This window comes from Mustela lutreola, chromosome 1 (genome assembly GCF_030435805.1).
Source record: "Mustela lutreola isolate mMusLut2 chromosome 1, mMusLut2.pri, whole genome shotgun sequence".
Classification (NCBI taxonomy): domain Eukaryota; kingdom Metazoa; phylum Chordata; class Mammalia; order Carnivora; family Mustelidae; genus Mustela; species Mustela lutreola.
Genome location: NC_081290.1, coordinates 54,860,969 through 54,886,345, shown reverse-complemented (window position 1 = coordinate 54,886,345; position 25,377 = coordinate 54,860,969). Strand labels below are relative to the sequence as shown.

The window sequence follows — 25,377 nt, the reverse complement described above, 5'->3', positions numbered from 1 at the left end:
TTTAAAAATTATTTATTTATTTATTTGACAGACGGATCATAAGTAGGTAGAGAGGCAGGCAGAGAGAGAGAGAGGAGGAAGCAGGCTCCCTGCTGAGCAGAGAGACTGACGCGGGGCTCAATCCCAGGACCCTGAGATCATGCATGACCTGAGCCCAAGGCAGAAGCTTTAACCAACTGAGCCACCCAGGCGCCCCACCACTGCCTCTTTCTTAACCTGTGTCTAACTGTTCTGTTCTTTCTACAAGCATATGTCAAGTATATTTTCTACTATAATTTAAGGATTGTGGTGCCTCTATTAATAAACATGCCTCTATTACAAGGTCTTGAAGTCTTCTCCAATCTCCAAACATGAGCATATAATTGGAACTACTGGTATCTACTAAAATCACATATCCTACAATAAATATGCTAAATATCCTATAATGCACAGGACAAAACTCCAGAACAGGAATTGTGCAGCCCAAAATGTCAATAGTGCCAGGGCTGGTTCAAAACTCAGGGTTAGGAAAACTGGGTCAATTACGTCTGAATATACGCTAAAAGAGAAAAACCCAAAGACTATCTTAATTATCCACCTCTTTCTCTGATTTACATTTACACACGTGTAAGTCAAACTAGTCATAAAGAATTACCAAGCAATAAGCACATGTACAAAATAAATGGTTACACTGTACAAGGCTTAAACACATTTGATCTGATACTAGAATAATTATTTCACTGAATTTAAATGCTTTTTAGTCATTGCTGGGGAAACTGATCTCATCCTCTCATTGAAACTACTGGCATTCCCTGACTTTTATACCTGAGTCTGTTTTGCCCTCTCATACATATAGGATGATAATGGATATGGAGTCGAGATCCAGGTTGGAGTCCCAGATTTCCCATCGTATCAGCTAAATGAACTTGCAAAAATGACCTAACTTACCCAAATCAGTAATCTTTCTTCTGTAAGACTTGGAATATTATCAACACTTCATATGCTGAAGATTTACTTATTGTAATCAAACATTTCATAAAATTCATTTATTCCAAGTACAGAGTCAATCCGTACAGAATTTTTAGTGAAATGTAAAGCAATAAACAAAAGCTAAACACTATTGACAAACTAGAAAAACACACAGGTATCTGAAATAGACTTTACCCTTACTTTAGTATATATGGACAAACCTAGGAAATACATTCTGACAATTCTGTGTCCACGTTATTTCCCCTTATCTTTTACTAAGTTTGTAAATTATTTTTATAGAGTTCAAATGCTAGAATATTCATAATTTATAGCACCGATGTCTGATTTTAAACAAGACTAATAGGTGAAACTAGATTTATTTACAAATCAAAACATAAAATATGGTGTAATAATGTGCTCTAGGAAGAAATTTATAATAATTTAAATAAGAAGGTTTGTGGAGCATTTAAAATAATCCAGAACAGAAAAATTCAATGTGCAACTTTTACAAAAGATACCTTAGTACATAAAGTATATATGATTCTCACTTTGAAATCTTTTATAGAAGGCAGACTATGAATGCTTTAAAGAAGCAGCAAGAGAAAAATACAAACATCCAGGATGAGGGAAAAGGAATGGGACAGGCAAACGATAGATGAGAATTTCAATTTCATCTGTCATGTTTTATTTAAGATGGAGGGTACTTGGATATACATAATAGTACACTCCATAAATTTTCTGGAAGCCCGAGAGAGTTCACAAATTGAAAAAAAATTTTATAATTCCAAAGAGTGAAACTTTGTTATCTTAAAGATGCACCTCTATAAACATTATTCTTACCAACACAGAAAATGTGAAGTCTGCTGGAGTAACTCTCTGTTACTAAGGCTCCTATAACAGATATCAGGGTCATTATTCTAATCAACTTCCACCATTTAAATGAGTAAAAGGCTTTATTAACTCTACTTAAAACTCTTTGGTCCCTATTCCTTACAGGATGAATTATAGATGTTCTAAAATAGCATACATGGCCTTCTCTGATCTAACCTCTGCCTATTCGTCTACCTCATTTTATGTATCATAATTAAATTACATGTCACCTACATGAAACAACTTACTATGCTTACACATCTGAAATCCCCATCCCCCCATAATTTTTGTTCACCTGTCAAGTATCCTGTCTTCCAAACTAATCTAAAATACTTTCTTTCAGCTTTACAGCTAGCTGAGTATCCACATTAAGCAGCAGCTTGTTCATGTGTAAAATACATAGAGTTGGTATATAAGCACTGTCTAAATGATATCACAAAGTCTTTTCCAATCTTATTTGTCAGAATTTATTGTTATCAGCACCACCTTCTCCAAATATGTTCACAACCCAATTTGAGACATTTCATGTTTAGCTCCTTGACAATAGGAACAACATTATTGCCTTTGTTGTATTATCCCCGAGATCTGTCACAGTGATTTGTCTAATAAAATGTAGTTGAGGGGCACCTGGATGACTTAGTTGGTTAAGCATCTGCTTTCGACTCAGGTTATGATCCCAGAGTCCTGGTTGAATCCTGCACTGGGCTCTCTGCTCAGCAGGCAGTCTGCTTCTCCCTTTCCCTCTGATGTTCTCCCTGCTTATGCTCTCTCTCCCTCTATCAAATAAGTAAATAAAATATTTAATAAGAAAGGAAGGAAGGAAGGAGAAGAAGAAGAAGGAGGAGGAGGAGGAGAAGAAAGTCTAGTTGAGGGGCACTTGGGTGGCTCAAATGGTTAAGCATCTGGCTTTTAATCTCAGCTCAGATCTTGAGCTCAGGGTCATGAGTTCAAGCCCCATTTAAAAAAATAATAATAAGGTAGCTGAATTTCATGGGTGACAGAGGAGAGCTGTCAGGGAGATAAAGACCATCTATACTTAATAGTATTTCAATAAAAAGAAGAAGTTTAAAATAATAAAGTGACTAATATAAAAACAAACTTGTGGCAAATGACAGTATGTTAGAGAAGACTGAAACAGGTGATAGTCTTCATTTTTTCCAAAAACATTTTTGTTAAACTCTTAATAAACACTTGACTTAAAGTCAGAGTTTAGTGGGGAAGAAAGGCAAAACAACAAACAAGATCAATAAATATTACATAAAATGTGTGCGATAAACAAGCCTAGAGAACTGAAGTCTAACAGAAATGGGAGAAATAAAATAGTTAAAGGTATACTATTATTATTTAATTAGGGGAGGGGAGAAATGAGTGTTAGTAATGAGCATGGTGGTTAAAGCAAAAACATCCATTTTAATATCAGAGAAGATAAATTCAAGATGAAAAGCAAAAACTCTTACAAATAAATGATATTCAAGTATAACATAAGTAATGTGCAAAAGAAACAAGTTAAGTGACAAGAAACTCAAAAGCAAAATATACTATAAACTCCAGCTTATCTCAGCAGCTTAATTCTACTTGAATTTAGTGACTTAATTCTGTAAAAAGAGATAGGTTTTTAAGCCCATAAGGGGAAGGAGACAGGAGAAAAGAGTCAATATTATATTCCTTGAAATCTTAACTCACTTTTGATCCAGGTTATCATTCATAAAAGACTCATCTGGGCTCCAATGTCTTCTGGCTATTTACAAAACTCAAGACCACTCTCAAAGGACAAATAACATCACTTGCTACGAATGGGGTTATTAAATATGCAATGAGTGGTAAAAAAAAAAAAAAAACATTTTCCAAAAAAACTTTATACGAATTGCTGTATGGTAAGAAAAAAGTACAAAAGGGACAGCACCGATGCCTGACAAATTACAAATTTTAACATAACTTTATTATTTTAAAGTAACTACATATCTAAAGAGAATAAATGGCAGAAAGTGTTAACTAAATTATTCAATTTCCATTAGATTTATGTTTATTTTTTTTAAGCAATGGAAGGGTGACTATACTGAAAAAACTCATTCACTCAATTATTATTTAAGTACTCAGTGAGTGACAAAAAGACAAGGAAAGAGAAAACACGGTTTTTCTTTTGCATGAAACACACACACACTTTGAGTGCACACACACACATACTTTGAATATGGTGGAACATATATAAATGTTTATGATAGAGGAAGGTGAGAGTGTTATTAGTGCACAGAAAAGGGTACCAAATCCGAACTTGGAGAGGCTAAGAAAGCCTTCTTAGGGAAAGTGAAATCTAGTCAGCTAAAATGTGGTAGAAAAATAATCCAAGAGTTGAACCAAAATTAAAAATGTATAATGTGGAACACTTAGGTGGCTCAGTTGGTTGAGTGATTGCCTTTGGCTCAGGCCATAATCCTGGGGTCCAGGGATTGAGCCCTGCATCAGGCTCCCTGCTCAGCAGGGAGTCTGCTTCTCCGTCACCCTCTGACCCTCCTCCCTGCTCATGCTCTATCACTGTCTCTCAAATAAATAAGTGAAATCTTTTTTTAAAAAAATGTATAATTATAAGAATGTTAACTGTATGGTTGGCAATAATGTAAACTGGAAATAACTAAATTATCCTTCAATATAGAAAAAAGGTGATACATACATACATACTTATGTATCAAGATATTACAGAGCAATGAAAAGGAATGAACTGTATCTGAAGGCAACTACATGAATGAATCTTACAGATATAATGTTGAGTTTAAGAAACTACACACAAGAATAAGTGCTATACAATTCCATTTACACAGTTCCCCAGTAACAGCCAAAAATAATCCATGGTGTTGTCAGAAAATTATTGACATTTGAGAAGGAAGGTGAGATTAGTGATAGGGAGAAGATATGAGGAGACTTCTTCAGAAGGGGTTCTATTTCTTGATCTGGTGGTGGATGCACGAATATGTTGTTTGTTCACTGAAGTTTAAAGTACGTATACTTTTTTCTATGCAGTTATAATTCTTTTTTTTAAAAGATTTTATTTATTTATTTGACAGACAGAGATCACAAGTAGGCAGAGAGGCAGGCAGAGAGAGATAAAGAGAAGGAAGCAGACTCCCTGCTGAGGCTGATGGGGGTGGGGGGGAGCTCGATTCCAGGACCCTGGGATCATGACCCGAGCAGAAAGCAGAGGCCCTAACCCACCGAGCACCCAGGTACCCCTGCAGTTACACTTTTTAAAAAGTTTGTAAAAAGCAGTGAATAGCAGCTATTGGTAATCCAAAAGGAGAAAATAAATATGCAAAAGCCCAGAGGTACAGTGTCTGAGAACCCCAAAGTAGTTCAGTGTGACTCCTCTGTAAAATGCTAACTACCATACCTCTACTCAAAGTTATTACAGGGATTAAGGGATAGAATACATATAAAGCACATATCTGGTATAAGTATTAATAGGTGTTCAATAAATGTTAGCTGGCATTATTTCTATACTACTATTACTGAGCTACTAATGCAGCTGATTGATGGTAGTGCCCAAGGTAGAATGACAAAAAGGGTAAGGTGGTATAGAGGCAGCAGGTTACGCTGGACTTCCCCAAACCGTGTTATGAATTTAGACTTTATCCTAAGGTTGGCAGGAAACCAATGAAGCTTTTTACACAGAGAATCATGTGATCACATTTGAGTTTAGGAAAATTATGCATAGAAAGAAGATATGAAACTTAAAAAAAAAAAAAAGACATCAAGAAGAAAGAGACTGTCAACAAATATCAGAGAGGTCCACTACGCAGAAAGGAAGAAGGAAAAAAAAAATCACTGATTTGAAAAACAGTATGTAACAATTTGTACAGCACAGTTAAGTGACATCTAGAATAAAAGGTACTCTAAATTTACAATTTACTAAAAAAATCTCCATTTAATATCTTTTATAAAATTGTAACTTACACAAATAGCAACAGAACATCCTGTTCATTAAAATTAAACTAAAAACACATTTTTTAAGTCTCCTGTAATCATCACAATTATTACTACTAATGACAAATTATACACAAATTATACACAAATTATACACAAAGGTGAGTATCTCTGTATATAAAGCTATATATAAAGCTCATCTTTATCTCCATCTATATCTCATAAAGTCCAGATTTTCTAAGCCATAAATTAATTTGCTGTGGTTCTTTTAACAAACACTCAAGACATAAGTACCAAATTATCACAAGTGCTGACATATATTATTAACACTAATGTGAAAACAATTTATTAAGTTATTGTTATTTCAACAACAACCAAGTAAGATGAGTGCTCTGAGGGATTCTGACACATTAGTTACATCACTGTCAATTCAGTGGCTCTACAAGATTAAAAAACAATGAACTGCTCTTCAGCATATTCAGTGAGTCTATTAATAAGCAGTACCTTCTTTGTTATGTTTGAGGAATAGAAAATGTCAGACAGATCCAAGACATAAGCAGCAATGGTTTCTTACTGGTCTTAGAGTTATTCAAAACACAGAGGATAAAGATTGGAGAAAGAGAGAAAAAGGGTAAGAGAGAAAAATTATGAGAGAGAGAAAGAAAAATCGAGAAAAAGGGAAAAAGTAAGCTTCTGGGTTCTAAACTCAATTTTTTTTGGCTCATAACTAAGGCATATACAACCAAATATAGTTTATTATTAAGCCTAAAAGCAAATAAGATGTTACATACATCGTATTTTCCACAACTCTTACATAAATCCACAATTACTTGCAACAAAAAGTGTAAGCCCGGTTTATTCATATTAGAATAAGAAATGGTGGCACCTGGATGGCTCTGTTCTTTAAGCATCTGCCTTCAGCTCAGGTCATGATCCCAGGGTCCTGGGATCAAGCCCCGTCTCGGGTCCCTGCTCCAGTGGGAATCTGCTTCTCCCTCCCCCCCCCCACCTCATTCTCTCTCTCTCTTTCAAATAAATAAAATCTTTAAAAAAAAAAAAAGGATTACAGCATTCAGGCAACCAATGTATAAAATGCTTTGTTCTGATTAAAAATTTTAATATTAGGGGCGCCTGGGTGGCACAGTTGGTTAAGCATCTGACTCTTCTTTCAACTCGGGTTGCGATCTCATGCTTGTAGGAACAAGCTCCATGTAGGGCTCTGCATTCAACGTGGAGTCTGCAATATTAAAAATTGGGCCAGAATTTGTAATATTGTTAAAGCTAGATCACAGGAATATGGAAATTCATCATGCTCTCTTCTACTTTTGTACATACTTAAAATTTCCCAGAATAATTTTTATAAAATATAAAAAAATTTATAAAAATTTTATAAAATGCCCAAATTTTCAAATATTCTCCTGGGAAGGCTACTTTTGGTTTCTCCAAAGAGTAATCATGGTTTGCATAGGGTTGGTCTAAAACAGAGAACTGTAACAGTATATTCATTGAATGGAATGTAGAAAGTGGCATTCCTATGACCTTCCAAAAATAATGTCAATTGAATCTCAAATATCAGAATAAGGGCTAATTCTTTAGAACAATTACTTAAAAAAAACAAAAAACTATTCCCAATTTGGCTCTCAAGCCAATTTTTGTACTCCCATGGTTTCTGCCACCTTACAACTCTCACGGATACTAAAATTATTTTTGGAGAAAAAAACAAAAAGAGAGGGAAATCAAGAGCTCAGTTTTATGGGCGCCTGGGTGGCTTAGTCTGTTGAGTGTCTGACTGTTGATTTTGGCTCAGATCATGATCTCAGGGTTGTGGGATCCAGCCCTGCACTGGAAACTGCACTAGGCAGGGAGTCTGCTTAAGGTTCTCTCTTCCTTTCCCTCTGCTTCTGCATGTTTGCTCGAGCTCTCTCTTTCTCTTTCTCTCTCTTGCCCTCATAAATAAATCCTGAAAAGAAAGAGTTCAGTTTTAGATATGCTATATTTAGGATATCTTAAAGACATACAAGTAAGTGAAGAAAGCTCAAAAAAATAAAAAATGAGATAGGTTAGTAACTGTGAGGACATGGACAAAATGAAGGTAAAGGAAGTGTTTAGGATTTTGTTTAAAAGATGGAATCACGGGGCACCTGGGTGGCTCAGTGGGTTAAGCCACTGCCTTCAGCTCAGGTCATGATCTCAGGGTCCTGGGATCGAGTCCTGCATTGGGCTCACTGCTCGGTGGGGAGCCTGCTTCCTCCTCTCTCTCTGCTTGCCTTTCTGCCTACTTGGGATCTCTCTCTGCCAAATAAATAAAATCTTTAAAAAAATCAATTTTAGGGTGCCTGGGTGGCTCAGTGGGTTAAGCCGCTGCCTTCGGCTCAGGTCATGATCTCAGCGTCCTGGGATCGAGTCCCACATCGGGCTCGCTGCTCAGCAGGGAGCCTGCTTCCTCCTCTCTCTCTGCCTGCCTCTCTGCCTACTTGTGATCTCTATCAAATAAATAAATAAAATCTTTAAAAAAAAAAAAAGATGGAATCACTGTATGTCAAAGCTATGCAGTTCTAAAACCTACAATGAACCATGTTACTCTCTAGCAACTTCAACAAAATTAGGGAAAACTGATCTGAGACAGTCTTTCCAAATTACTTATGTTTATTATTAAATTATTTTTGTATTATTAGAAAATTATTATAACAACATACAATTACAACATAAAATTACTCAGTCTATCTAGGCTAAATTTTCCTGACAGATAATGAGGAATCAAATCTGGGAAGGAAAAAACAAACCACACACACAATAATAATCAAGGTCTAAAGTCACCCCTCGGCCTTCAAACGTTAAGAAAACACAAATGCACAGGCACCACATCATTCCTGCAGAAGTAGGAACATTTGAACTATGAAATATGAAAAATATGCTGCTCTATATCCTATTCTGGATAACTGTCTCACAACCCAACTAGGCCTTCTAAAAGAAGCCTAACAATAATTTTCTCTATTCTTCCCCCTTTTTCTGTGTGCCCATAGTTCGTCAATACCTAAAATCTGGGGGCACCTGGGTGGCTCAGTGGGTTAAAGCTTCTGCTTTCAGCTCAGGTCATGATCCTCCAGGGTCCTGGGATCGAACCCCACATCGGGCTCTCTGCTCAGCAGGGAGCTTGCTTCCCCCTCTCTCTTTGCCTGCCTCTCTTCTTACTTGTGATCTCTGTCAAATAAATAAAATCTTTAAAACAGACAAACAAAAAAACCCTTAAAATCTGTTAATTCTAATGCATCATATCTTTTGAGTTTTTCTTTCTTTTCCATTACTACTACTCTTATTTCAGATCCTCGTAATTTCTTAGTTGCACTATCTTGACACCCCCCTGGTTGATTTGCATGTCATATTCCCTTATTACTCTACTGGCAGAATAACATTATAAAACCACAAATGAAACTATGTCACTCCTGTGCTTAAAATCCATCAGAGCCCTGCATCCATTGGGCTCTCTGCTCTCCCTGCTGAGAGCCTGCTTCCCTGCCCCCCCCTCCGCCCCCACTGCCTCTCTGCCTGTGATCTCTGACAAATAAATAAATAAAGTCTTAAAAAAACCCAAACAAACCCATCAATGGTTTTCTACTACCTGTGAGTTATTTAATGGGGATGATAAAAATAGTTCCTAATTATATAACTATTGTGAAAATCAAATGAACACAAGTGTAAGCATTTAATGCCTAATCCAAAGTAAGAGAATTAAAAATAACAATAATTACTATTATATTCCACTTAAAGGTTTCTTTGTGACTCATTTTCTCTCTTTTCCATATCCCACAATCATCCTATGACCGACCATTCCTGGACCCATACAAGGAAACCTGATCACTATCCTCCTTTGTATCATAACTGTATATGCTTCTTTTACAGCACTTACTATAGTAAGAAAACCTTGTGTAATCTACAAGACTATGCTTCAGGAAAATAATCTAATGCATTTAAGTTCCCTAACACAATGCCTGACCCTGTAAATACTTAGTGAAAAAAACTATGAGGAAGAGATGCACAACAAATCAGAGCAGATAACTGCGCTTCCTTCAACACTGAAAATCCTATTGTTTCTGATTTAAAATAAAGGGGCAATTTTGGAATGGGTCTAAAGAATGAGAGGTCAGCAAAAACTCTGTAACAAGGATGAAAGGATCTGTGGGTTCAGACTGATGAGAAGAGTGAAGATAACGTAGTAGGATCAGTTAGATAAGTAAGCTAATGTATACTCACAGGGATATTCTAAGCCATTTATAAGTTATACTGATGCCAGAATGGAAATATTAAAAGGTCAAATAATAAGGCAAAGGAGAAAAGATAGGTATGATTAGGCTGATCATTAATGCTGGTGTGTTAAAAAAATTTTTACCAGGCACTATTTTCCTAGACTCTAGATGGGTATCGGGAAACAGAAGAAACAGGGAGTTAAAATGAAATAATAAATTGTCATTAGCTACCCTCTATTTGATCATTTACCATTCTTTGGAAAAATTCAGAAGAGATGGAAAGAAGATGGCCATCATTCTTGGAATTGGGATAGAGAGCAACTTTATATTCAGACTAAAAATACTGACAATCTGTGCTGGCAAAAATCCTCGCCCCACTAACTCCATGCTCTTACCACCCACTATTTCTAATAGTGACCAAGAAAGAAATCTGGGTATATTATTTCTGATTAATCTACCTAAATAGAATCCTTAACTCAGATATGCATTTTTAAATAACAGAAGACCCTATTCTCTCTTATTTCTTACCAAGAACCAAGCACTGAGGTGGTCTAAATCTAAAACTCTTTTACATACTCTTTAAACTCAGGGTTCTGAAATGAAACAGAACAGCACTATTTTATTAAAGCTTTAGACATAACTATCTGATTAGGAAGGATCAGACTTGTTAATTTTTTAACCAGGTTTGACCAAGAGAGTAGTAAAGACCTGGATGTGAATTCTACCTTCACAAGACCTTCCTCTATGGAAAGTCTTGGGCAGTTTCTCTAAGCCTCAGTTTTCTAATCAGTAAAATGAAAACAAAAAATGTATTATTTCACATATGAAAACTGAATGTGATTAATACATATACACATAGTGTATGATACATGGTAAGCACTCAAAGATATTAGCTATCATTATTTCAAGTGTTGAAAAACCTACAATTTATATACTACTGTGTGTTTTTAAGGCCTGAAAGTGATTAATTCAAGAGAATGCAATATTTTGACTCAACACTGCTTTTAAATATTTTTACTTTATAACATATGTATTTATTTTTAAAAATTTATTTATTTATTTGAGAGAGAGAGAGAGAGAGAGAACAGAGAGAGAGGGAGAGGCAAAGGGATAAGCAGACTCCCCACTGAATGGGGAGCCTGATGCAGGGCTTGATCCCAGAACCCTTCTATTTGATCATTCACCATTCTTTGGAAAAGTTCAAAAGAGATGGAAAAGTCAGACGCTTAACTGACTGAGCCATGTAGGTGCTCCTGTAACAATTTTTAAGTTTATATAAAATGTTTTAAGTATGATACAAATTATCATTTTTCCAACTATTTGAGAGTAAATGGCCTATATCATGTTCCTCCACCCTTGAATCCTTTTAACAAGTAATTCCTACAAAGCATTCTTTTAGTAATACAACTATTAAAATCAGGAAATTAATAATGACACATTATGTACAATGTTACTGGACTGTCACTGCTACTAGGGCCCCTCCTCAGTGAACAGTATAGGGCATAAGTATGTATACATACACACACATTAACTTCTATATTTCTAATCTATACATAATGAAAACCATGAATTCACACCAATATCTCATTTCCAGTCCAACACTACAGAGAGCATTCTAGTTTTCCCCAATTCCACATTTGAAACTCCCCTCTCAACAGTGAGAGGCCTGGCTCCGATTACCTTTAATATTTATTTTTTTGACCAGTCTCCCTGTATGTAACCGATGTGTGGCTGTCTCCCCTTCCCTACAGGGATACTTTCCTCACCCTTCTCTGCACTAATACCCCCACACCTCCCTCATGTATACAACTTACTCACTTTGTTCAGGTCCCTATTTCTCATGCCTGGCACCCCTCCTACAAGAATATCCTCCTCCTGCTGCTCAGGCTCTAACATCCTACCTATGCTGAGGTGACCCTCCATGGGATGCCTTCCTCTCCCCACCCTCAGACTCTGACATCTTACACTGGGATGTTTCCACGCATCAACTTCCTCCTCATCCAACTGAGCCTCAATACATCCACACCAGGTTACCCCCTACATGGATGCTTTTCTTTCCTACCCTTTCTCCAAGCAGATGCCCTCTTTATCTTCCTACCCTGTTCAGGTCTGAACACTCCTTACTAGAACAGCCAATCCTCCCTCATATCAGGTCTACTATGCTTCACAGATACCCTGCTGGGACTCTGACAACTTGCACCAGCATGCCCTTATAGGCAGAATACTCTTCACCTCTTGAAACTCCATCAACCTACATGGGGACCCTCCTTATCCCCATCAGGCTCTGACATTCCACTCCTCTGAGAAGAGGTGGCTCTCTCCCCCCACATACACCATTCAGTGTAGACACTTACCCTTGCTTTGTTCCACCTGATGGTTTTGGTACTGACTTGTTCAGAAAGAGAAGAGAAAGAGGATAAGGAAGAATTGATAACATTTTAAAGAAAGAGATACCAGTGAATAAACTGCATAAGCACCCATAATCAGAGCTGATTAAAAGCATAATTTATCAAAGTATCTGCTTTTCTCACCTAAAAAAATAGTGCTCTATTCTTTCTAAATTTAAAAAGTCACTTGATAAAGAAGTTAGTATTATCTTTCTTTTCTCACCAAACATGGACTTTATTCAATTATTTTACACAGGTCTGTAGAAAATCTAGTTCATTAAAGAAGAGTTTAAGAAATATGGTTATTTCAAACACTAGAATTAAATATTTTTTTAAATATCCAGAATATGTAAGTTTGACTTTTCAGTATAATAACAGCTGAACTTATCTACAGATACAACTCTGCAAAAAAGTAGCCTGGTGAGGAATAACAACTTTTCCTTGCTCTCCATTTCTATGAGGAAAGGTGCTTCACAAGCACAATATGAGCATCTCTTCACCCGTAGGGAAGTGAACCAACTGCATGATCTGATTGGTGATTTTGTAAAGAACAACTGAGTAGACAGAGTTCAGTTCTGCTTCCTTTCCCCTTGGGAGTGAGCTATTGGGAAAACATACCTGCAGAGAACTCATATTTTGCTCTGCTTCCCTAGTATGCCTAGGATTGGTTGGGTAAGTTGGCCAGTGGCAGATGATGTGACTCTCCCACCAAGCTGTTCCTTTAACCTTGTCTGATCAGTAGAAGAAGTGATTTTTTGGCTCCCAACCTTTTCCTTATTTTTCAAGTTGTTCAGAGCCCAGGCAGAAAAGAAGGGTGCCACTTGCAAATACTTCAGCAATCCAACATCTTCATTAATATATTGATGTGGAGATTGCCCATTTTTCCAGCTTCAATTTGAGCTTCTTAAAACTATTACAGACCAAAAAAACCCCCCTCAAACCTGAACCAACAGCAGATGTTTAAAATGAACATAAGCCAACTTATCTGATCATGCTTATTACCCGTTAAAAAAAAAAAACTTTAAGACTCATAATTTCTTCCTTATAGAAGACGTAATTTATACTTCCAGTCCTCCTCCCTACTCCCACCTTATACTCCAATGACACTAGAATGCTGAATATTTTCAGAATATATCATTATTTAGACTTCTATACTTTTGTTTACACTATCCTTCTGCCTGTTGCCTCTGACCTACTCTCCCACTAGTTCATTTAACATAGGGATCGGCGAACTATAATCTGTAGGCCACATCTGGCTATTTTTGTAAATAACTTTTTACTGGAATACAGCCATGGCCATTCATTTATATATTGCTTTTGCACTTTAACAGTAAAGTTGAATAGCTGCAACAGAGACCAAATTTACTATCCAGCACTTTACAAAGAAGCTTTTGTACAGCACAGAAAACCGCATCAACAAAACAAAAAGCCAACCTACTGAATGGGAGAAGATATTTGCAAATGATATATCTGATAAAGGGTTAAAATCCAAAATATATAAAGAACATATACAACTCAACACACACACACACAATTCAAAAAATGGGCTGAATAAACATTTTTCCAAAGAAGACATACAGATGGCCAACAGACACAAGAAAATATGTTTAACATCACTAATCATCAGGGGAATGCAAATCAAACCACAATGAGATATTACCTCGCACCAGTAAGAATGGCTAATATCAAAATGACAAGAAATAACAAGTGCTGGAGAGGATGTGGAGTAAGGGAATGCTTATGCACTACTGGTAGAAATGTAACAAAGTCCAGCCACTGTGGAAAACGATATGGAGGTTCCTCAAAAAACTAAAAATAGAAACACCATATGATCCAGTAATTCTACTACTGGGTATTTACCCAAAGAAAACAAAAACACTAATTCAAAAAGATATATGCACCCATATTTTTATTGCAGCATTATTTACTACAGCCAATCAATACATCCATTGATGGATGGATAAAGACATGATACATACACACACACACACACACACACACACACAAAAGAATATTACTCTGTCATAAAACAAAAATGAGATCTTGCCATTTGCAGCAACAGTGATGAGCGAGAGGGTATTATGCTAGATGAAATAAGTCAGACAGAGAAAGACAAGTACCACATGATTTCACTTATATGAGGTATCTAAAAAACAAAACAACACCCAGACCCTTCAATACAGGGAACTGGTTATTGCCAGAGGGGAGGTGGGTGCAAGGATGGGCAAAATAGATAAAGGGGATTAAGAAGTATAAACTTCTAGTTATAAGATAAGTAAGTCAGGAGATGAAAAGTACAGCATAAGGAATATTTAAAAAAAAAAAAAAGTTTGCCAACTTCTGCTTTCACTCAATCTTTGGAAGCCTCATCACTTTGAATCAAAATTGTTTCTGCTTCTCTCTTTCCATTACATTACACAAACTTTAATACTTAATATCCCTGATAACTGTGAGTGCTTTAATAAAAGCAAAATCTAAGCCTTATTCCTAGTATATACAATAAGCTTTTTACCCACCCACAGTCCCCACCTCTCCCAACAATTTTCACATTCTTAGGGGAAGTATTTTGAAAGAGGCTTCTGCCCTTTTCTCTACCCTTTATTCAGTCCTCCCAAAGGAAAGAGGAATGACTAATATTGGCAACATCCTGATAGTTGTTCCTAATGGGATGAATTAATGTTTTAAAGGTCATTTTCATGCATGGCCAAGCCTAAGTCTCACTCTGCCTACATGGTCATACCTACCAATAAGCAAATCACATGGTAAATTCACCAAGCTCTATCAGGCACAGAGCCTCCTGCTGGCTGCTCTATCTTTGATAAGGTGGTAAATTCAATTAAGGGGGACAGGGAGTAAAAAAAAATTGAGATTTGGCCTCAATTCCAAGCCACGTTCTTCTGTATAACCTACCATTTAAAAAGCTAATATTTTAATCTCTGATTCCTAAGTCTATTTTCAGTTCAGAACCCAGTAAGGAAGAAACATAGAATTACACCCCATTAACTGGCACACACAGCAGGACTCATGTTATTTGACGATTAACTGACAGAAGTAAATTAATTGGAGAAAAAAATGATTCCTTTAAATTGTGTAACACACTAATTCTGCATGTATTTTAGTGATGAACTTAATTAGGAAAGTATTTTTTGAAGAATAAAAATCCTGATTTTTTTTAAAAGATTTTATTTATTTATTTGATACATACACACACCAGAGAGAGAGTGAGAGAGTGTGTGTGTGTGTGCGCACAAGCAGGGGGAGTAGCAGGCAGAGGGAGGGGGAGAAGCAGGCTGCCCACTGAGCAAAGAGCCCAATGTGGGACTCAATCCCAGGACCCTGGGATCATGACCTGAGCCAAAAGCAGAAGTATGCTTAACCAACTGAGTCACCCAGGCGCCCCAAGAGATACTTTTATAGTTCACATTCAGTGAGTCAAACCAAGCCCATTCTATTTATATGTCTCAATATCTTGTTGCATTCAAGTGTCAAATTAAATAATATACCAAGTAATTGTCAATTATTACTGATTCAAAAAAGCATTCCCCATCATAATGGTTATCTCCCACCTAAATATCCCTAGACCCCAGGTTCATCCAATTACTGCTTCATTTATCTGTTTTTCCTCAAATGCAGCTTCTCAAATTAGTAGTCTACTACAAATGCTATCTCCTCTTATATACATCTTAATTATTTTCTAGCTTATTACAATATGGCTTCCCTCCCCACCACACTGCTAAAATTACCAGTTATGTCACCTAGAACCTAAATGGTGTCAAAAACAATGTATACTTTCCTGTTTGAAGGTACTTAACATCTCAATAATATGTAAGGATCCTTTCTTGTTATAACAGTCCTCTCATTAGATTTGGTGATACTACGGTCTTCTCGTTTTCCCACTTAAAGCCAACTGCCTTACTTTTTAGTGTAAAAGTTCAGTGGATTATTTTGAGGGTCCCCTTCTTCTGCTCAAGGAATGTTAAGATTTCTTAAGGCATGATAAAGAGTAAAAAGAACTGGCCTATTCGAATGAAGAAAGGTCTCAAATTTGTTTTTCAATAAATACCTTAGAATAGACTCTAGGTTGCAATTGATTTTTAAAAGTGACCGAGGATGTATGGTAGAAAATACAACTAAAAAAACAAGTGGGAATCTGGGGCAATGTGTACAAAAGAGAATTAAAAGCAGATGAAAATATATGGGCTGTAAAGAAGAAGCTAGACAAACAAATGGGGAAAAAGCAGTCTGGTAAACTATCATCAACTACTGAATATGATTATGAGGTTTTACTTTTATGAAGAAAGACAAATGGAAGATGCTACTGCTTTGTAAACTATAAAACCAAAGCAGGTATTCCAAATAATAACTTAATAAAGATTATAAGCTAGACTGAAAGACAATAAAACCAGCAATGCACATAGATATAAACTAAAATCTTATCTGTCTGCCCAACGTGCTTACTTCATTATAAAAACTAATCTGTGAGAAACCATAAAGAAAGTAATAATAACTTGGCAACAAATAAAAATACAGAAAAAAGAAAAACAAGAAGTGAATGAAATAAGCATGTTAGGTTTGTTGTCTACCATTAGAAAACTGTATAAAATGAGATATAGAAAAGTGATTCTTCATTAAGTTTCAAATTCTTTTACTTTCTGTGGGGAGTAAAAACTTCTGAAAGAATTGCTTAACGATAGATTCAGCCCTAAGTATGGAGTCTAATGAAGTTAAATGGGTCCTCCAAATTTTGAATGTATGAATTTAGTGCTCTAACCAATTGTTATCTATCACACATGAATGCTGGAGATATATATATATACACACATATATATGCATGTATGCATGTGTACATATATACATATATATATATGAAGGAATACTATTGAAAAAAGAAAAAGATAGGAAATCCACACATAAAAAAATGTAGAATATTATAATTGAAAGGCTGGATTTACTAATAAAGAAAAAAAATTACATATCCAAAAATCTACATGCCTTTGTTCCTCCTCCCAGGACTGCACTGTGGTAGAATTAAAGACCAGAACTGAAAGTCAGACAAGTCAGGGGAACATGGAGAACACATAATAACAATATCAGGGTGCACAGCCAAGCAGCGAGGGATGCACTCAGATAGCCAGCCAAAGGAAACAGCATGGACATGAAGAGACAGCACGATGCAGGAGGCTATGATATGTTTAGACCAGCTTGTAGTCTATATCTAACATCTGCAAAAATACAAGTTTCATAGACTGCTTGGTTCTAAGAATGGCATAATTTTAATTTTCCAAGTATAAAATAATCCAGGAGTACACAGAATTTCAAATTTTACATGCAAAATCCACTGATAGACCAAATGTAAAGACAAATGTGGATACACATCTTAACCACCCAACTATTCATTATCATCATAGATCCCATCTGCCTTGTGCATGTAATTTGTGCCATAATTTACACCTTTTTAAATTGGTAAAACAACAGCAAGTGCTTGAAAAAATAGTTGTACAGCCAAGTGCCAAGGTTTTTGGGTGGACCTATCCATACCAATCCCCATCAAATTCAGATTTCTAAGGAGATTTACTCTTCTGGAAGTTACATGGCAATAACGAACAGATGAAGCAGAAGTCAGTGGACAGACAAAAGAGCAGAATGCAAGAAGCCAGAAGAAAGAAGTGTCAAGTTGATTATATAGAATTTTATTTACCTGGACTGTCCCTATCTTTAAAGAGTCACAGCTCCATGAAGTGCTCCCATAACTTCTTCACAGGCTAAAAATAGAGGAAGAGACTAGCCTCTGATACCCCTACCGCTATTATAAATGGCACAGGTATTTTGGAAGAAAGCCCACTCTACAAACACATGCAGTATGCAAAGCTCTAAGACAGTGATGTGTTTAACAGGAAGAGTAAAAAAGAGAAGGTACTGACACATAGTAGCTTCAAGATGATCTAGTATGATACAAATTTTTTAAATGAATTTAAACTGGGCACCTGTGTGGCTCAGTTGGCTAAGTGACTGCCTTCGGCTCAGGCCATGATCCTGGAGTCCAGGGATCTAGTCCCACATCAGGCTCCCTGCTTGGCAGGGAGTCTGCTTCTTCCTCTGACCCTCCCCCTTCTCATTCTCTCTCTCAAATAAATAAATAAAAATCTTAAAAAATATATTAAAATGAATTTAAACTAATTTCTTGTATTCAGGTACTCCAAAGCCAAAAGATTCCTTAGAATGTAGGAAGGCATCATTCTTTTGATCTCTCCATATATGAAAAGACAGTATTATGCCAAATGATATACTGTGATTCTAAAACTCTGACTCTGTGACTCCAAAATAACCCTAGAATATAGATCATGCAAGCCCTCACTATCTTTTCCTCTAATATGCCTCATGATCCTTTTATTAGTTTATCAGCATTCCCACCAGAAAAAAAAATCTATTGACAAAAACATAAAGCTCAAAGCTAATAACCTTGTAAATCACTAATAATAATACCTAACATTTATGGAATGGAATGTTTTTATATGGTAGACACATATTAACATATATCAACATAATTAATTCTCAAACCACTTTATTATCTCCAATTTACAGATAAGAAACCAAAGTACAGAGCGGTTAAGTAACTTGTCTACATTGGTAAGTGGTAACACTATGTTTCAAACACAGGTACTCTAGCTCCAGAGCCTATTTATTTGCTGTATTTTCTATACAAATAAAAGATCTGAAGAAAGAGAAATTAAGTTGTGGGTTTGGTTAATATTAACACATTTGAAATAAGTGGTACCATAGTATCAAGTGTTGGCTGGAGCTATTATACTATAAAACTGTGCTGTCCAATGAGGTAGCCACTTGGCCACATGTAGCTATTAACTTGAAATGTGGCTAGTTCAAAATTAAGATGTGTTAGATGTATAAAATCCTAACTTCAAAAATTTAATATTAAAAAATGTAAACTAACTCATTAATAATTTGGTATGGATTAATGTTACAATATTTTGAGGTTAGTGACTTAAAAATGTGCTTTTCAAATGTGGTTACTAGAAAATTTTAAATTAAATATTTGGCTCCCATTATATTTCTACTGGACAACAATGGTATGTACAAAAGGAACTGGAGTTTAAAGAATGATTCTAATCAGATCTTTGCCATTTTATTTTGTTGTTGCAAGCTTAGGCAAATTAGTTACACAGAGTATTGGCTTCTGGATGAGAAAAAAATAGGGTTTAAAAACAGTCCTGAAACCTAGTGTTCAGATTTTGGTGTCTAAATTTATTCTCCACTAAAAAGAATGGAGAGTTCTTTGGAGAAATAATTTATGTCAGGGCTGGGACAGGTTAAGTACAAGATGAACCTGGAATATCTTGTTTGGGCAGGAAGGAAGTGCTCAAAAAGTCATTTGAGAGATGAGGGTGAGAGGTGTGACTTGCCAAAAAACACTGGAACCAGCTTGATGAGGCTCCCAAAGACCAATCCAAGACAATCGGGGAATCAAAGTAATGATTATAATGGATTTAACCATTAAATAACCTCCAAATCTATGAGTTCATGTTGATAAAAATAACTGGATAAATAAATAAATAATAGAGGAGATAGGAAAGATTGCTTTATGACAGACTACCAAGTACTAATTATAGAAGGAATGACAAAGTTAGAAAATCATGAATGGATGTTAAAACTTGTGGGTGAAATACTGATGAGACTATGTTAATATTCTGTTCCTCAAAATATCTTCCCTACGAATTACATTATTAATTGTAAAAGGATAAATAATAACTTTGAAGAAGAAATATGGAGATACCACCTTACTCAAATTTTCAAAACTAACATCACCAACATTGGGACAAACCAACATTATGAACCTCAAGATATGATGTACTGATAAAGAAAGAACATCTCTTGAGAGGTATTCCTGCCAAATATGTATAAGCAATCTAGTCATGAGAAAGCAACAGACAAATTCATATTAGGGACATTCCACAAAATAACCATCCTGTACTTTTAAAAAATGTCAAGGTCAAGAAAAACAAGAAAGGCTGAGGAAGTGTCCCAGATCAAGACAGACAAAACAGATATTTCAAGGAAATACAATACATGATCCAAGACTGGGAGGTAGGGGGAGCTTATAGATAAACGAGATAAAAATTGAGCATGGATTATGAAATAGATAATAGTATTATGTCATTTTTAAATCTCCTGGTTTTAATAATTTACACTGTGGTTACATAAGATAATATCCTTGGTTTTAGGAAATACACACTAAAGAATTTAAGAATAGAGGAATGATATCACTAAATTATCCTCAAATGGTTCAGAAAAAAATAGCTATAAGGCAAGAATGATAAATGCAACATAATGTAATACAACTGGTGAATGTGAATAAGCGTACATAGCTACCTTCCTACTTTCTCTTGTACTAGCCTTCCAACTTTTCTTATAAATTTGAAATTTTATCAAAATTAAAAGTTAGCCCAAAGTAGAAAAACAAAGAACTAGGCCTATCTCCCAGACTGAATATCCTAATAGACTATATAAGACCTGGTAATATTTAAAAATATGCTAATACATTTCTTTTATGCTTGACTTTGTTTTAAATTTAATGACTTATCAGATACTAATTGTATTATATATTTCATAAGACCCGAGACTTTAACCATTACCACTCAATGTCATACTGAGTACTAGGATACTATTTACTATATCCAATAAGCACTCAAACATTTGTTAGCTGAGCATACTCAAAATTATAGCATTGTATAGGATTATAGGAAAATTATAAAAAGCACCACATTGTAAGTAGAGCTATTAATTAGGACATAAGAGTTCGTAGAACTTTTCAATTAAATTGTAAAAAAGAAAAACCAGGAATAAATCTCAGAGTAGTTACAAACCTAACCTAAAGACATTAGTTCCACAAAAAGAGAAAAGCAAACATCAATTTCCATATCAAGAGTTAAGCATCTTAGCTAACTTCCAATAGTCATGACAACTAAAATGAACTTTTTCCCTTATGAAATTAGAATATTATATGAGTTATTAAAAAAATCAGATTAGTTTAAAAACTTGGGCTAAGAATTGAGATTTAAAACTTCACTACTGGCTCAATACTAATTCGCTGTATAACCCCAGGATATTGCTTACAATTTCTGTCTCATAAAAATAAGATTTGGGGATAATTTTCTTTCCCAAATTATAGAAAGTATAATTTCTGAAAATTATTTCAAGCAATAAGAGCACTGAATATATTCAATACAGATATATACATATATTCACACACATGCAAAAAGGAAAAAGATTTGAGCTTTTTTGTAAATAGATTTACAAAGTATTGAATATAAGCACGCTAATAGCAAAAGGTAATTTAAAATAATGACACAAACTATATTTAATCCTAATTCTCACTATGAATAAGTGCTTCACATATAGGATACTGGAAAAAACCAACCAACAAGTGTATATCCTATTTTAAAAGTTTTATTGTTTATGAAAAATAATGAAAAAAAAGATGAGATGGGTTTTACTAGGTCTCTTGACTGACTATGAGAAACAATTCTCAAATATAGTTAGAGCCCAGGAAAAAATGTCTTTTCAAATACAGTACATTTATACATTAAAAATATAATATAGAGATTGCATGTTACACATACCACATCAACTCAATTTTCAATTGAGTTCTACTTGTGTGTTGATAAGGCAGAAAGATATTCTAAATAAATCCCTTTTTCCATCAAATCCAATGTCATGTTTAAAAATTGACTATTTTTCAAAACTACACATATTTTTGTGATACAGAGCCATACATAATGTATCCAACAAGAAGAAAAGAGAAAACCTCAAAGTATTCCAAAACATAAAAACTGACGGAAAACATCTACAGATCACTGCGTGCCTCGGTAAAACTTAACACAATTTTATCCTGAATCAGTGCTTCAGTGCTGTCATCCTGCCTTATTCTCACCGAATGAACTCAACAATTTCTAAACAGGTTGTCACTGGAAGAGATCTTTACATAAGCAATTATAAAAATGGGTCCGTTTTGTATTCAGGAAGCACTAGCAACATTTGGCTTAACATTTTTATAAAAGAATACCGTGAGGGTTTAAAAAATTTTTTTTAACTTTTTCTAAGAACTAAAATCACTTATAAATACTTGATAAAGCTATTTCCCAGAATGTTTCCTAAAGTAAGACCAAAATATATTTTATAAGGATAAAACAGTTTATTGCTTAAAGTGAACTTAAATGTTCCTAGTCGGAGTAAGCTTCCTTCTTGCACATCTTCCCATATCCACTGTATTCTGCAGGCACATTTCTAAGCTGAAGCTGCACTAGTTTATTCTACCACGGTCTTCTTTTCACTAGGGAAAAACAAGAAAGATCTTCAGGTACTAACCAAACAAATCTGAGTGGGGGTGGAAGAAAAGGGGCGCGAGGTGGCGCAAGAACAGATGGAAATAATGTAATAGAGTTGTTTTCTTAAGGCACTAAGGTTACTACTCCTCAACTCCAAATGCCAAGATTTAATCGCCAGTCGAGCAAGCTGCTATCACTACCCATCCACTCCTTAAAACAATGCAACCTTCCTTTATACTCTTCTCCCACTCTCCAACCCACACCCCCTTCCAACACAAACAAGCACAACACACCCCATCCCATAACCCTCATAGTCCCTTCTATGCTCACTAAACCAGCTTGCTGGGTAACAGCTCCTCGCACACTCACTCAGACAAAAAAGCGACCGCGGCACGGTGGGGAGTTCCCATAATCTCCTGCCACCCCGAGCAACCCGCAGAATGACAGCCCCGAGCCCAGAAGTTTGTAGCAAAACGATTCCGACCCCACCGAAAGGGAAGATGGAACTGCAAGAGAACGGGGATGGGAGATGGGGAGGGCGATGTGCGTGAATGTGCAGGGAAGGGTCCATCACATGACAGTACAAGAGGACCCGAGCCGTCCCGGCGTCCGCGAGGGGAAAAGGAGGGGGGGGCAAGGTGGGGAGGGGGAAAGGGTGCTGTCACCATGGCAACACCCCCCATCCGTCCAGACTTCCAAAGAGGGAGGAAGAACTTCAAATCCCAACCGTCAGTGCTCGAGGAGCTCCTTCTTAAAGGGGTACACACAGCGCCGCCGCCGCCGAGCGCGAGAGGGCAGAGTTGGGTGCCCCCGCCCCTCGGGCGACGCCCCCGCCGCCCCTAGCCCCCCGCCGGCCCACCCGCGACCCCCGCCCCGCGAGCGCCCGGGGTCGCCCCGGTCCCAGTCCCCGGGAACTCGGCTGTATCGACCGGCCCGGCCGCCCGCGGTGAGAAGGGGGTGTGTGTGCGCCCGGTGGGGGCGCGGACCAGCCCGCCTTCCTCCCTCCGGCCCTGCCCGTCGGCTCCCCTCCACCCGGAGGCCGACCCGCCGGGCCGCTGCCTGCCCCGCGACAGGGTGGACGGCAGGCTGCGAGGGGCGCCGCGGAGTTTCGGGGAAAGCGCGAGCGAGCGGTTTCCTCGGGGTCTCGGCGAGCGGGTCCGAACTAACAGTTCCTGAGGAGCGCAAGAGCTGATGAAGGAAAGGAGCGCGAACCGCGCCGGGCGAGAAGCCCCCAGACAAAAGGCGAGCGCCGGAGCCGCCGCGCCGCCGCCGCTCCCATCGCGCTCCCCCATTGAACTGACCCGAACGGGAGATTCAACTAACCCCCTCAGCCACAAACTCCTCGGGCTGCGGCAGCCGTCGCCGCGCGGAGCAGGGGCCCCGGCCCGTGTCTCTCTTACCTACACAGTGCATGAGGCGGTGGCGCCAAGAGTCGAGTTCCCGCCGGAATCCTCTCCTCTCCGCCGCGCACCTAGGGCTCCGGCACTGAGCGGCGGCGGCGGCGGCAGCAGCGGCGGCGGCAGCGGCCATTCTCTCTCTTCCCTTGTCCATCTGCGTCCCGCGTCACGCGCCCTCATTTACATACGAGCGGCGCAGGCACGAGGCAGGGACGCGAGCCCTCGGCGCGAGCCCCGGAGCGCGCGCCCCCCGGAGGGGGGGTTGATTGACACGTGTCACTACCTTCCCTTTGCCCTTCCCTCCCCCTCCCACCGCTCCCTCAGGGAGAGGCGGGGAGGAAGCTTGAGGAGAAGGAAGCAACCTGCCGCTTCCGCTGACCCCGCCTCCCCATCCACTCCCATCTCCCTCCTCCCCCCGGAGTTTACTCAAGCAAGCCATACTGTTCCTGCCGCCGCCCGCGAAAATCCTGAGCGGGAGCAAGAGGCTCGGAGCTCGTCCAGAAACAGGCGTGCTGATGGAGCGGACTAGCAACGCCTCCCTTCTGACTTTGCGACGCGACTGGGGCCGCCCGGAGACTTCACTTCCCAGGCTCCGTTGCGCCGAGGTCCCGGAGCGGAGCTTGCCGCCGCTACGCGATGCATGCCGGTCCTTGTAGTCCAGCAGGGATGGGTGCTGCCCAGTTCTCTCGCAGTGGGCTTGCAAGCTGTCCTTGACTTCTTTGCGCTGTTACAGCTTGAGGGCTTAACTTCCAGCTCGCTGAGCACCGGACTGCGCTGCCAGCGTCGCCGAGTCTGACCCAGTTGTCTTAGCTTCCCTGGGTTCCTTGGTAGAAGAGCGGTGGAAACCGCTGGAGTTGTCTGCCCCTTTACGTTTCAGGCGGCGTTTTGTGCTTTAAGTTCTGGAAACTTTTGGCGGAGGGGAAGGGGCGGGGGGAGCGTGGCGCGGGGGGTGGGGTTGGTCACTGTCATCCCGCCACCGCGGGGAAAATCAAGCCGGCCATTCGGCTGCATCAGAAATAACTGCCATATATTCAGAGATCCCACAGTGATTTCAGTTTTCAGGACGACGAGATCTTGAAAGGCAAGAATATTTGCAAAGGATTAGGGAAAAGATGAGGGGATTCTCATTGAAAATTGTTTACGGAGGGATGGGGTGTGGCTGGGTGAGAACTCCAAAAAGAGAAACTATTATGCTCCGCAAAATGTAAACTCCTGTTTGTCAGCGACTCGTCGAGATTCTGTACCTTGGCTTCTCTCACTTTCATGACCTTCATAC

The 25,377-nt window shown here is 38.1% G+C and overlaps 1 protein-coding gene across 10 annotated transcripts in view; it reads right to left on the bottom strand.

Moving 5' to 3' along the window:
• Positions 1–24,969, bottom strand: part of LCORL (ligand dependent nuclear receptor corepressor like) — a 162,848-nt gene extending 137,879 nt beyond the window's left edge. For 2 of the 10 annotated variants that reach the window (XM_059164808.1, XM_059164798.1), the window contains exon 1: positions 24,105–24,969. In XM_059164808.1, coding sequence (XP_059020791.1) covers positions 24,105–24,255 — 151 coding nt within the window. In that variant the 5' untranslated portion in view covers positions 24,256–24,969. The remainder of the gene's footprint in view (positions 1–24,104) is intronic. The other 8 variants (XM_059164862.1, XM_059164826.1, XM_059164835.1 and 5 more) reach the window with 8 other exon arrangements.
• Between the last annotated feature and the right edge of the window lie 408 nt (positions 24,970–25,377).